At 36.1% G+C, this 13,009-nt stretch overlaps 1 protein-coding gene across 3 annotated transcripts in view; it reads right to left on the bottom strand.

The window, feature by feature from the left end:
* FAT1 (FAT atypical cadherin 1) overlaps positions 1-13,009 on the bottom strand; it is a 116,658-nt gene that overhangs the window by 52,796 nt on the left and 50,853 nt on the right. For all 3 annotated transcript variants that reach the window (XM_063310200.1, XM_063310202.1, XM_063310201.1), the window contains 3 exons: positions 9,711-9,772; positions 2,250-2,579; positions 1,440-1,650 (listed from right to left, as the gene is read on the bottom strand). In XM_063310200.1, the coding sequence (XP_063166270.1) occupies positions 1,440-1,650; positions 2,250-2,579; positions 9,711-9,772 (603 nt within the window). The remainder of the gene's footprint in view (positions 1-1,439; positions 1,651-2,249; positions 2,580-9,710; positions 9,773-13,009) is intronic.

Below are 13,009 nucleotides of genomic sequence, written 5' to 3'. Positions count from 1 at the left end.
ATACAACAACAGACACAACCCATGGGCATTTATTGTGAGCTAGAAAGCTATGAACAATACAAAATATTCTACATCAGAATGTTTTTACTGGAGATCTCATAATCTGACCAGCCATTATGTGATCTCAGCAGATACCTTCTATTACAGAAGCCATTTGAAAGATGTAAAAAACTTCACTAGCAACTTTGTCACCTGATACAGCCAAAAAGAGAAAAATACGAAGCAAACACAGAAAATGTCAATCAAATTGATTCATGCTTTCAGTAATAGTCAAGAAACTTGAAGTAACCGCGCTATCCCAATCAGTTTGTTTCATTATCTATACAACAGCAGCATTTCATGCAAATAGGAATTCTCATCTATGAACCAGCAGATGTATACTGATCAATCATTCCAACTGGCTCTTCTCTAACAACTCTATAGATCTCACAGAGTGCAAACCAAGCATTCTATTCTGGCATGTTCTGCTCTTAATAAGTGAGTTCTAGAAGTCAGTGTTTGTTCTTTGTTTTTAAGATGTTCAGATCTTTGGCAAGGAAAAAAAAAATCCCAAAGACACAGACATGTGAGTTTGTTACTCATGCTTCCTGGCAGCAGCCATCAAATGGAAATAATGAAGCATCAAGATGCCTTCCATTCTTGGATACAAATTCTGGGAATACACTCACATTTACTCTCTAGGTTCAATGCAACTTTCTCCTACTTTTTACTATTGATCTTGTCTGTATGTGGTTTTAGAATACATTGGATCAAGCCTCTCTCCTGGGCTAAAACTTCCATGTTACCCATGAATTATGCCTTTGTTAGAAGTATTTGGACTTGGAAATAACACATTTCCACAACAGAGTGTATTAGGGAAAATCTGCCCTGGTTAATAGTCATTTTGACAGGAAAGGGAGAGATGTTTCTGTAGCCAGTTAGATTTTCATTAGCTGAGTTCTGTGGAAAAGCATTCAGCCCTTCTCAGATTTTCCAATTTTTGCCACCACTAGATGTTATCAGAGCTTTATGGTGGTCCTACCACTATGCAAAAGGAGTCTAACAACATGCTTTCTACAGACCTCTTCAGAAATTTAAGTAGAACATCTGTGATGTGAGAACTTCACTGTGATGAAGGGAGCCAAAGTATGTGTGATTGGTATGGCCAAATCAGCCCTGATTGTTTAATAATGTATTCAAAGAACTATCCCTAGTTATCCTTTTTATTGAATTGATTAAACAAGGGAGTACTATTACTTTTTCCTTTTGGAACACTGAATGCTAGATTACTACTTTGTTTATGAAAAAACTGAAACAAACATCAAACTCAGACTCTCTTTACTCATTAAAAGTAGCAAATATTTAATTAAATCCTTCCCACATTTCTTTTTCACTTTGCAGCTAGAACATCTGAAGAGATAATCAAGAACACACAGTGAAAAATTCTAAATTACTCTTACCCGTAATATCAAACCAGAGTGGAGTGCCCAATGGCTCAACACCTATTACACCAATCATGTGAGCTACTGGATCACTTTCCATGACCGTAAATGAAAAATACGATTCTTCAAATGAGATGGGCACAGAGGATGGAGTGGGTTTTGGGATCCATTCTATATGAAGACGGGCTGTTGATGACTTTTGTGGCCGACCATTATCCACAGCCTTGATCTAAGAATATAAGAGTGTTATCTATTTTAAATGTATAGAGGAAAATAGGTTTCATACAACACAGAGAAACTGGAATAAAATGGCCAAGACCACAACCAGGAGAAGTCATGAACCAGGAAGTTTTGTAATTGCAAGAGAACTTTCAGTACAATTCTGTTCAGACCTATTCAAACTTGTTACTGACTCTAGTGGGACTTATTCTCAGATACATTAAACTGAAGCTTATGACCTGTTTTTCCTGTGCAACACCTCTCCATGCATATGGGGAAAAACAATTTTCAAATTGTTTAAAATGGATATGCATCTGTATGGAAGCACAACCCTTTCACAATGAACCTCTGGATCCCGGCTAAGAGACTGTTCTTTTAAAAAAATTACCTAGAACATTTTAAACATTTCAGTTTTTAAATTATTTTTTCAAAAAAGAGAACATTCCTCCCTTTATATTTTGAAAAAGTAAAGATTGTTTAGTTTGCAATCAATTTACAGATTTTCCAGTACTTTATACTATTTTCCAGCTAGGCAATAATGACAGTGCTGTATAAAAATGGAAAGGCACTGACAGCATACAAGGACATGGAACTCAAGTCCAAACTTACTGTAAGAATGTCGTATTCTCCAGCTCCAGAATATTTCTTAGATGAGACAACACCAGTTATTGGGTCAATAAAAAATTTGCCGTGCTCATTACCCTCCTCAATTTTGTAAGATATTTCTGCGTTGGGACCTTCATCTTTGTCTGCAGCTACCACACGGTAGATTGGTTCCTTTCTTGCCGTTCTTTCTCTCTCTGGTTTCTCGCGCTCGGGCAGTTTGATTTGATAGAATTTTTGCAAGAACTGAGGCCGATTATCATTTTCATCTAAAATTTTCACAATGACACGGGCAAGAGTTGATTTTGCTGGTGTACCATTGTCTGTCACAGTTACCTACATCGGACAATAAACAATTCATTATAATTAATATTTCTTCTTCATTACAAGTCAAAGCAGACTATGACACCTGCTTTATTTTCCCACTTTAGAACTTCCAATATGGCTTTTGGCTGTAATGTCTGGATATTTTGAAAAGTGGATAAAAATGTGACTATCTTTGCCAACAATACCTAATATAATCAACCTCTGAAGTATTTATAATTGCCTATGTATCAAAATGGAAAACATGAGTCACTTTACTGAAAGTACTGGGAAAATAATTAAATACTGTCTTTAAATGGTGCTTATATTAAGTATAGTTTTGATGTTCAAAATATGTTGTTTAACAAATATTAGGGCTAGAAGCTATATTCAGCTGTGATGGATCTAGAAACAGAGAGAAAACAAGACATTTTTAAAGTGATTTATTTATTTATAGGGCCAGCCATCTTATATGCCATAAATCTGGGCAGTTCATCCCAACAAGAACACCAAAGAATCTACAAAAATCAACCTCCAGAAAATAATTCCTGATGCCCTGAAACAAAACTTCCCAGTACATAAAAATCACAATCACTGGGCTCCAGCTTCCCCTTATCCCAATGCCTGGGGGAAAGCCAGCTAGAAGGGTGGGGGCCTGCCAGATTGCATGGAGAAGGGTGCTTCACAGGGCAGGGGTTGCTACCTAGAAGGCACACTGCCGAGGCCCCACTAGATAGCACCCATCCATCTGCCCCAATGGAGCCGGAAGCCAGCTCAAGGAGAGGTCATTCTGCAAATAACCTGGCCCCGGGCCATGCAGGGCTTTAAAGGTGATAACCAACACCTTGAATTATACCTGCAAAGAAACTGGAAACCCAGCAATGGTGTTATACAGGCAACCCAAGAAGGCACCGGAAGTGATGTTAGATTCTGATCCAAAATCTGCAAATCCATTTTAAAAAATCTCAGTAGTTACAGAACTTGCAAGAGTCTTACACATTTAAGTCCTTCTGCACATTTACAAACATTTTGTATGATTATTATATTTCATACACACACACACACACATATACACACACACACACATATGTACCTGTACACATACACACATCCAATATTATTCATTTCATGTGAAAAGATCCTATGCAACTCAACAGAACTGTACTGAAGTTGTCATTTCTGTGGTGGGATGGAATAAGGTTGAATCAACTATATCTTCATGCTTATGCTTATTTATATGAATGTAAGTTGTGTGTGTGTTTTTTATTTATACAGTATGTTCCTTGCTGTACCTCTCATGAACATCCATGCTATAGAATGTTTATAATTGCACCAAACTATGCTTATCAGTGATTAATTAAGGAATTCACGCCTTCCTTGAACATTCAAGAACTTATATAACCATGACTCTTTTTCTTTCCTGCTGCAAACACAAGATCAGTCTGTTAAAATAACAATTAGGACCTTGGCTCAACTTATACATCAAAGTTATTACATTTCCTTTCTAGGAATGTGTCTGTAAAGTTTTCACACTATGAAAGATACTGGTGTTTCCCTTTGTGGCTCCCTAATCAGTTGTAAAACAATCTTTTTTGTATTTGTGATGTATATGTGTGGTGTATTATGTATGCTTAAACTGTCTTGGATCAACATTCTATATAAGATCCATGTAACCATGTAGCTCTTGGTCTGTTCTGGTGCTAGAGAGTAGTAACTCACTCTAACCTGCTAATTTTGGACCAGTAAATGATTGAACCCTCTCCAGTTGTTGGCATTTCTTGGTGAATTATTTTGGTGAAATGTTATTTTGATTTAGCAGAATGCCAATTTCTTTGGCTGTTTGTAAAAAAGTACATTATTAATCCCTAAAGCTTAGTTAATGTAAAAGTGCACACTTTCAATACTTACCGTCATCCCCAGCAACTAAATCACCAGTCAAGGTTTGTATGTTATCTAAGCTGAGGATCATAGCCATAAAACAAATCTATAACAAAGCATGCTTGAACTTTCCTGCTTAATGACTGGGTTGGTATCTACAATTAAGGAAGTTAAGCATATCTGAATAGCGTTAAAATCCAACTTAAAGGAACACATAAAGTTATGATAGGTTTGTATCTGTCTTTCAACTTTGCACTACCTTAAACGCTAATATATATTCTATGAGTCTTTTAAACATCTTCATATGTATCTTTACAACCTCTACCATACTCAGTCAAGTCAATCTTGTATTCTTGTTCTTTAATGTACCTTTCAATGCGTAGAATTTCTAAGTTAAGTAATGACACTTGTTACTTGAAACTGATGGAGAATGAATTGGCTATTATTAAGCGTTACTTTGGCCAACCCACCAGAGAAATTAAAGTAATACAGAGTCCAATTGGCCATAAAAAAATAAAAGAGAATGGCTGAATGATCTCAGATGTAAGTATTTAATATTCTATGCAACACCACCAGCAGCAGGAGAAAAATACTGTTAGTAGAAGACTTTTAAGGTTCCTACTGCTTTTTAAAAATATTGTTATATGTGCAAAATTGCTTCTGATATGCTACCTTTATAATATATATTGAAACTTTTTGCCTAAATATTTCTAAGGCAGGTATATTACTCTTCTAACAGAGCATTTGCCATACTTTTGACCTTAAGAAAAAAAGTAGTGGGCAAAGATAAGGAACTTGCTTGTAAAAGCTTTCTTCATACTCTACATTGTGTAGCTTTCTGTACCACATTCTAGATTTCTCTGCAAAATCCCTGATTTTCAAGAATGGAATTTTACATCAACAAAGGGGTCACAGGGGAAGGATAAAATGAAAGGTATTTCATTGTCATGAAGTCTAGATAAAATGCCTTAAGATGCTGGTTTTTTAGAGCCACGAGCAAAGGAGTAGGAAATATCAGACTGAACTTGCAAGAGAAAAGATATCTGCACTTGTAAACAGGTAAGAGTGTAGACACGTGTGAATTTATTTAAAAGGGGGGGGGAGTCAAAATGTACAAAAGTGATGCTGAAAAACAACATTCTTTGTTAAGGCCTATTTCTGTTAAAAAAGAAAAAGATGTGCCCTCATGAACAAATGAGAAAAGGGAATGGAGAAATATATGTGCATGAAGACCATCTGCTAAATGGATCTACTATGTTACTACTTGAACATTCAGCAAATTTCTACCACACCCTTCCCAAAGATCTGCAGTGATCCACTCCCGAAATACGTTTCTTTGAGAAACAGTAAGCAGAATGAACATTCCTTGTCCAAGACCACCTATAGATTTTATGGCTGAGCAGGGATGTGAATGTGTTATTACTAACACTCAGAAACTGCTGTAAGAAGTAAACCAACTGGCCTGGGATGTTCTACCACAAATGGCCAGAATATGATTGTAACAGCATTTGGTGTACAACAGAACAACAACAAATTGTTTATTGTTAAAGCAGCAAGCAGAGTTGTTTAGGAACTACATCTGCAATCCAATGCAAACTAACTAAAAGTATGTCCCACTGAATGCAGCTGGCTTGGGTCTCTGAGACAACATGTTTAGAACGGTCTGGAGGTATAACTAAGTTCATACAAAATATGTATGTATGTATGTATGTATATATGTATGCTTGTTTATTTCAAATGCTATACAGGGAGAAATCATGTATTCCAAGATACACTGAATATAATTATACATATGTATGTACTTACTGGATTTAAAAGACACTGTATAAAGATTGGTGTATAATCCAAGAAAATACGAACAGGAAGTAAATTGCAAAAGATTTTTGTTTCAATGCAAACAGGAGTGAAATGTAGGATAAATGTTAATAGTGAATAAGAAATAAACTTGCTAGTCCATCTGGTCAAAACTGTAATGCTAAATTAATTAGCCAGATGCACAGCTTTTGGCTCAAGCTGCTTGTAATACTGCCACCATTCTGCGAATAATTCAGACTTAATCCCAAAATGTTTTTTCTTATAACAACATAAAGCAAAGATATTATCGGTCTGATTTTATATTTATAAAAATGACCTAATAATTTTCCTTATTTCATATGCAGCCACACCCAAATCAAGATGCTATTAATTTGTACAATATTCCCTTCTCAGATCAACAATGGAAAGTAAGTGAAGAGGAGAAAGAGTGGAGAAAATAATCAGTACAGCTGAAAATAAACTAATTCACAGTTCATCATTTGCAAAAAGAAAAAGATAGTAAAAAAAATTGCCGAAGTCTATTATAAAACTAGCACATGAGATTTTCTTTCAAAATTTTGTGCTAAAGCACTTTGTCAGCCTTGAAGACTAATTTAGACAATTTTCCATGTAATTTCTCACACCTCAAACTTTATGCAGAATAAAAGGAAACACAAATTTAGGACAAATCATTATTTCCTGATATAAGCGAACTCAAGAAAATATAACTTTAACTTAAGAAACAAAAAAGAATCAATACAATGATCATTGTTCTTAATAATTTTGATTAGAACAAAGTATACAACTGTACGAAGGGCTATAACTTTTGTGTGGGTGCCAAAAGCTGTATTCCAAAAAAGCAAAAGGATAGAAATGCAGAAGGGGCTACAAAACTCCTAAATTTATGGGGACCTTAAAAATAAAAGCATTCTTTAAAGTATAGCCTATAATATATCTTTTGGTTTCTCTTATGAAATCATAACAAATTCTTGGGGGCAAATGTCAACATCTCTAATACATGACAAGACTGTGAGTCTTACTAGATTTACCTTTTCCCTAATTTCTGCATCAACCGTCTGGATTATGTCACTATACCCAGGTCGTTTTGCCAGAATACAGTGGGGGAGGCTGGGTGGATATGACTGTTTAAATACACCACAGAGAAAGCTTTCCAAGGACGAAAAATCCCATGTGAAAGTCATGGCACTGCTCAGCTATATGACTGTCTTCAAAACCTCTACTTACCGGCATTCTTATTTAAAATAGTGTCTGAGTCCAAATGAATAGGTATATGAGAATCAAAAGAAGACAACTGGCCTACCAATAAGGGACAAATAAGAGAAGAAACTGAATAACTGGGAGAATTCCTGCTTATCTGCCAAACACACACACACACATATATATTTAAAGCTGCACTAACATATTTTTAACAGATAGCCATTTATGTCATGTCTCATTTTATTATCCAATGGTGCAAGAGAAATGCCCACACTATGGAAACAGAGGGGAAACAGCTTGATTGCTTTATTATCACCAACATCATTCAATATCATTGTTTTCTTTCTTTTTTAATTCACTTCAGTGGTTGTAGAAGGAAGTGAAGAAAAGAAAAGAAGAAAGATTTAAAAGGAATAGCTAGGCCACTGTCAAGATTCGACGAAGATGCAAGGGATGAGTTCAGATGCTAATACCTCCAGTTAAAGAATCATAGGAAGCAGGACTGGGAAAAAAAGAACTGGGTGTTCTTTGGTTGTTGTCTGGTTTGTGCCATCTTTTCTTTGTTCTTATCACTGAATTATTTTATTGTTCTGTTCTGTTTTTATCTGTGAACTATCCAGAGTTGCTGGGATAATATATAAATAACTAAACAAACATACCTGAAAAGTTTCAGGCTGGGGAATGCTATATAAGTGATATCTCTAAATTACCGGTAGTCCTCACTAAACCATTTGTTTAGTGATGGTTCAGACGTGATGGTGCTGAAAAATGGCTTACAACCAGTCCTGTCATGAATAAGGATGGCGAGCAGGGGGCTCCCACCCAGACTGTCAAGCGCATGCGTAGCACTGAGGAACTGTTCAGCCATTCAAAGAGACACAGATCGGGACCGCCTTAACCCTTGGGGTTTATATGTCTGGGTTTTTCCCACGCTTCTTCAGTTTGTTAGGATTCTTGTTAAGTACTAGTAATAAATATTAGAGACCAAGTCATTGTCTCAGTGTGTTTCCTGGTAGTTAGGACAAGTCCTCACACTTACGACCATCACAGCATCCCTGCGGTCACATAATCATGGTTTGGGCACTTGGCAACTGGTTTGCGTTTATGATAACTGCAGGTCATATGACTGCCATTTTCAACCTTCTCTGCCAGCTTCTGGCAAGTAAATAAATGGGGAATGTGGCTCACTTAATGACCACCACAAAAATGGCTGTGAAATCGGGTTGGATTCATTTACGGACTGCTTCACTTAGCAACCAAAATTCTGGTCCCAACTGTGGTCATTAAGCAAGGACTACCTGTAACATATTTTGACAAATTTTAAAGTGCCTCTGGATGGTTGGTATAATTTTGTCTTTAAACTTCCCATGTGAAATCATGTACCTTTTTAATATATTCATTTTTAAAAATATTTATTTGTTTGTTTGTTTATTAATTTGAAATCCTTGTTATGTTTTTGGTGATTATCAAAGATTTTCCTCTGGCTCCTAGAGCAGTACAGCTTTACTTTGTTTAACTGTGAAAACAAAAGAAAGCAGCCAATGGTATTTGATGAATTGCAATGTTAATCTCTTGCTGATCAGGTCTGTGAACAGCTGACTGAGTGAGTGGGCTTCATCGAATTGTCAGGATCGGTGTGGCTCTGCACAATTCAGTAAAGAATGGCACAGAATATTTTTGTTTAATGTAATGCATAGTAACAGCTCAATGCTGGATTGCTGTTTCACAAGGGAAATTGAATTTGCAGGGGTTTTCACTGGGATCCCAGCAATAGCAGGCTCTCCTGTTCCAAGTAAATGGAGACAGTGAAGCATAATGATAGGAAACAAATACAGCAGATCATACCCAGGCAGGCATGCATGAAAGAAATGGAAGTTGATTTCCAACTCTAAAGTTCAACCTCATGAAACTGACTCAAGTTGGCTGAGTGCCTTGAACAGAGACTAGATGTGCCAAAAGGAATGAACAGATAAACAGATAATTAAGACTGCAATACATGTAATTGGAATCTTCAGGATGGACAGCTGTATTGTGAAGAAAAATCTTCCTCTTGGTAGTCATATGTGGAATGAAAGGTTAAGCCCGAACTTTTTCTCCAAAGGAACTGAAGAGGAACTGATCAAGGGCTTAGAACTGCCTAGACCCCAATTTATCTGTTACTGCATTGGAAGAGAAATGGCAGGAGAGGGGCAGAGGTATTTATCTTGGAAAGATAAGCCCCCCCCCACGGAATTATTTTGTGTGGAAATATCCCAAAAATACAGCATAATTTACCTCTAATATATGTTCTTCTTGCTGTTCTCTGTCAAGTTTTCTTGAAGTTGTTGTAATGAGACCTGTAAATATAACAAAGCAATTCATTAACCATTTTTAGCTGCAGGAAAAAAGAGAGAATATTGTCAACTGCAATTTTATAAGCAGTTTTTGTTAACAAAATATTGTGTTAGTTGTTGTGGTCTATGCATGTATTTTCCAAGCCTAGTTTTTAATTCATACATTACATACCAGATGCTGTGATATAAAGCAAGTGATATAAAGCAAGAAAGTCTTAATGCTAATGGCAGATTACAGAAGACCACCACTCTTGGCTATTTTTTTCCCCGTTTCCATCTGATTAGTTTATCCTAACCTTCATTCTTTTCTCCCTTCATACACATTCCTAGAAGGACATCCCTATCTGTTCGTAAACTCTTCAGGATTTTCCTTCAGAAAAGTTGCCAGCATATGCTGATATTATCTGGCCAGACTGACCAACAGTTTGACACCATAAGAGCTTTCCTATATTCCTATAATCCAAATGCAAGAATGCGCCATCTCTTTCTTTTCTGCATTTCTGAATTTGGCTGGTTCTTCTGCACACATTTTTTCTGAACAAATTACTTGAGTAACAGACACATAATGTAAAGGTATGTGGGAATAACCTCTGGAGGCAGGGCACTGAGATGCAGCCATGGGAGCAGTCAGATAAAAGGCAGCTTAGTCCAGAGCAGGAATGTGGGGGGGCAAGAGGTTCAGTTTTGGGGGCTGTAAGGGGGATGGCTGGGTGAAAAGTACTTTCAGTACTCTAACTCAGGTGACCAATCTTTCAGTCACTCTTTAAAAAATATTTTTAATATAGGTAAAATTGCAGTGGTCAAATACAGTAATATCATAAAAGGAAGACGGCTGGATTTCTAGTTGGATGCTTGGTTTTCATGAGTGAATGGGAAAGTTGCAGTCCTTTAAACACATAAGATTCTTTTTTTTGCTCCTAAAAATAGTGAAATCACATTTCCCATTTTGAAGTAAAATGTTTGGGCCTTTGGGACTACATCCAATCATGAGCTGCTCGAACTCAATATTAATTATATTTCCTTTCATTCTTTTCCTCCATGTACCTTTTACTGAAATGAAAGGTAACATTTTGAAAAAATACTGACAAAGTATGAAACTTTGAATTGATTTAATTAAATTTTGACTTTGAATTAATGGATTTTAAATTAATTTAAAAACTTGAATATGACAATTATATAGGATTTTTTTAAAAAAAATAGACTTTTCAAATTATCAAAACAAGTAGAAAGGTTTTTGAAGGTTTTGACTGACGATGGAAGTATAACAAAGTCAAAAGTACCAAGATATTGAGGATAGGTCCCTTTACAGTTATTTATCCACAAGCACCACATTATTATGGCTACTGAGGAGTAAAATTTAATTAACTTTGAAACACTTTAACCTGTAATTGGTTGATAACCTTATTTAAGATAAGAATGCATTCTGCAGAGAAGTATGACCACATGCCAAAATATAGAATGCTGCATTTAAACAGAAATTTTAAAATCGATTCGTTCTTATCCCTCTGGAATGCAGATGCATGCATGCATACCCACAAGATGTTGGACCTGGGAGATTGGAGAAATCCAAGTTGAAGTCCAAATCAACCATGGAGCTCTATTGGCCCAACCTATTCCGTACAGACACCTATGTAAGCCAATTTGATCACTCAGAGCAAAAACAGAATATAACTGTAAAATAAATGAAAAAACAAACTTTCACGAATTTAAGCATGCAGTATGGGGAAGGGCAATGCAAGTTTTCTGGGGAAATCATCCACTAAACTCTGTCTCATCCCTTGCCAGATGGAGGTCATATAAGTTTAAGTTTATACATCTCTTTTTTGTAAATGAAAGAAAATAGTTTGACTATTATATCACATTTGAAGCACAGATGATGCTTATTTGTTTTATCTTTCAGGCTTCTTTCACTGGATACCAAAATATAAACAACAGAACTAATGATGATATGCACAGTTTTACCAGGTCAGCAGTCATCTTCAGTTCAGCTGACACGTGGACAGCTTCAAATAAGGCAGAGAAAGAAAATGATGCTGGGCCTATTTTTTTTCCTGCGACCTCCATACATTCAGCTGGAGAATGTAAGGAAAGCAAGCTGCTTAAGATTCCAGATCATGAAGGGAAATGGTTCTGAGTTGAAGCAAATATAAGTAATTTTCCTTTAGCTCCATGGCTTCAGTCTATGGCCAGTCTGAAGCTCTCCTTGCCTCCAGCTAAAATCTGAAGACAGCTTTCCCATTCATCAGTGTGTTCACATATTTTGATGTACATATGCACCCACCAACACACACTTTCTAGGAATCACTTTATATCGCTGCTAAGCTATGAAGCAATCCTATGGATCATCAAAACTGCTACTACTCAACAATTAAAAAAAAATCTTTTGACTTTTGAAACCTTCTAAAGATGTATAAAAAACATGTTTCCCTCCTCTATATTTGCTAGTGAGCAAGTAACTTGTCCAAAAATTAACTATCGACAATGCAATACACTAAACTAATATGAATGCTGGCTCCTGAATTTAAAAAAATGTCCTTAATGAACTGGCTTTGAAAGTTTACAAAATAATAAGGGAACTGTGGGAAGATGCTCTTGTCAGCTATTTTTTACAGCCTGAAAGATAATTAAGAAACAGTATTTGGATACACTTTCAGCCTGTCTTTTTGACCTCTAAACTTCTGGCAGGGCTATTTTCTGATTTTCAACAGATTGGACATCAATTAGCATATTCCACCATCTGGCACCATGTATGTTAGCACATCATCTTCAAGTTGTCTGAGAACATTCTTCAAAACTTAACAGTACTATTTTCCTGCATCTTTTACATGCTCATTCTTGGAGTTGGTTGCCACTAAATAGAGACATGGTGAAAATATGTGATGCAAAAATACTTCTACAGATAATATAGCAGTGTCAGCTCCAAATGCAGTACACTTTGCCTACAACTACAGTACAGTTGTTCCCCTCGATGTGCACAAACACACAAACACCAAAAAAGAGACATAGTGGTATATTATAAAACTGTTCCAGTTAGATTTTCCAAAAACAGTTTGAGAATTGCCTGTTTCAGAATTACCTTTAAATCGAAAGATGAAAAACCAGATACACATTCCTGGCAACACATTTCAGAATGTTCTCTACTTTAAAGCATGAATACCTCTATTAGGTTATCTGGGTTAACTGACACTTAAATAACTTCTATTATGACATTGTTAATTTAGACAGACTGTATTCTGCAGA

The sequence above is a fragment of the Candoia aspera genome, chromosome 8 (genome assembly GCF_035149785.1).
Source record: "Candoia aspera isolate rCanAsp1 chromosome 8, rCanAsp1.hap2, whole genome shotgun sequence".
NCBI classification, from domain to species: Eukaryota; Metazoa; Chordata; class Lepidosauria; order Squamata; family Boidae; genus Candoia; species Candoia aspera.
Note: the sequence above shows the minus strand (reverse complement) of the source record. Positions and strands in the feature narration are given on the sequence as shown.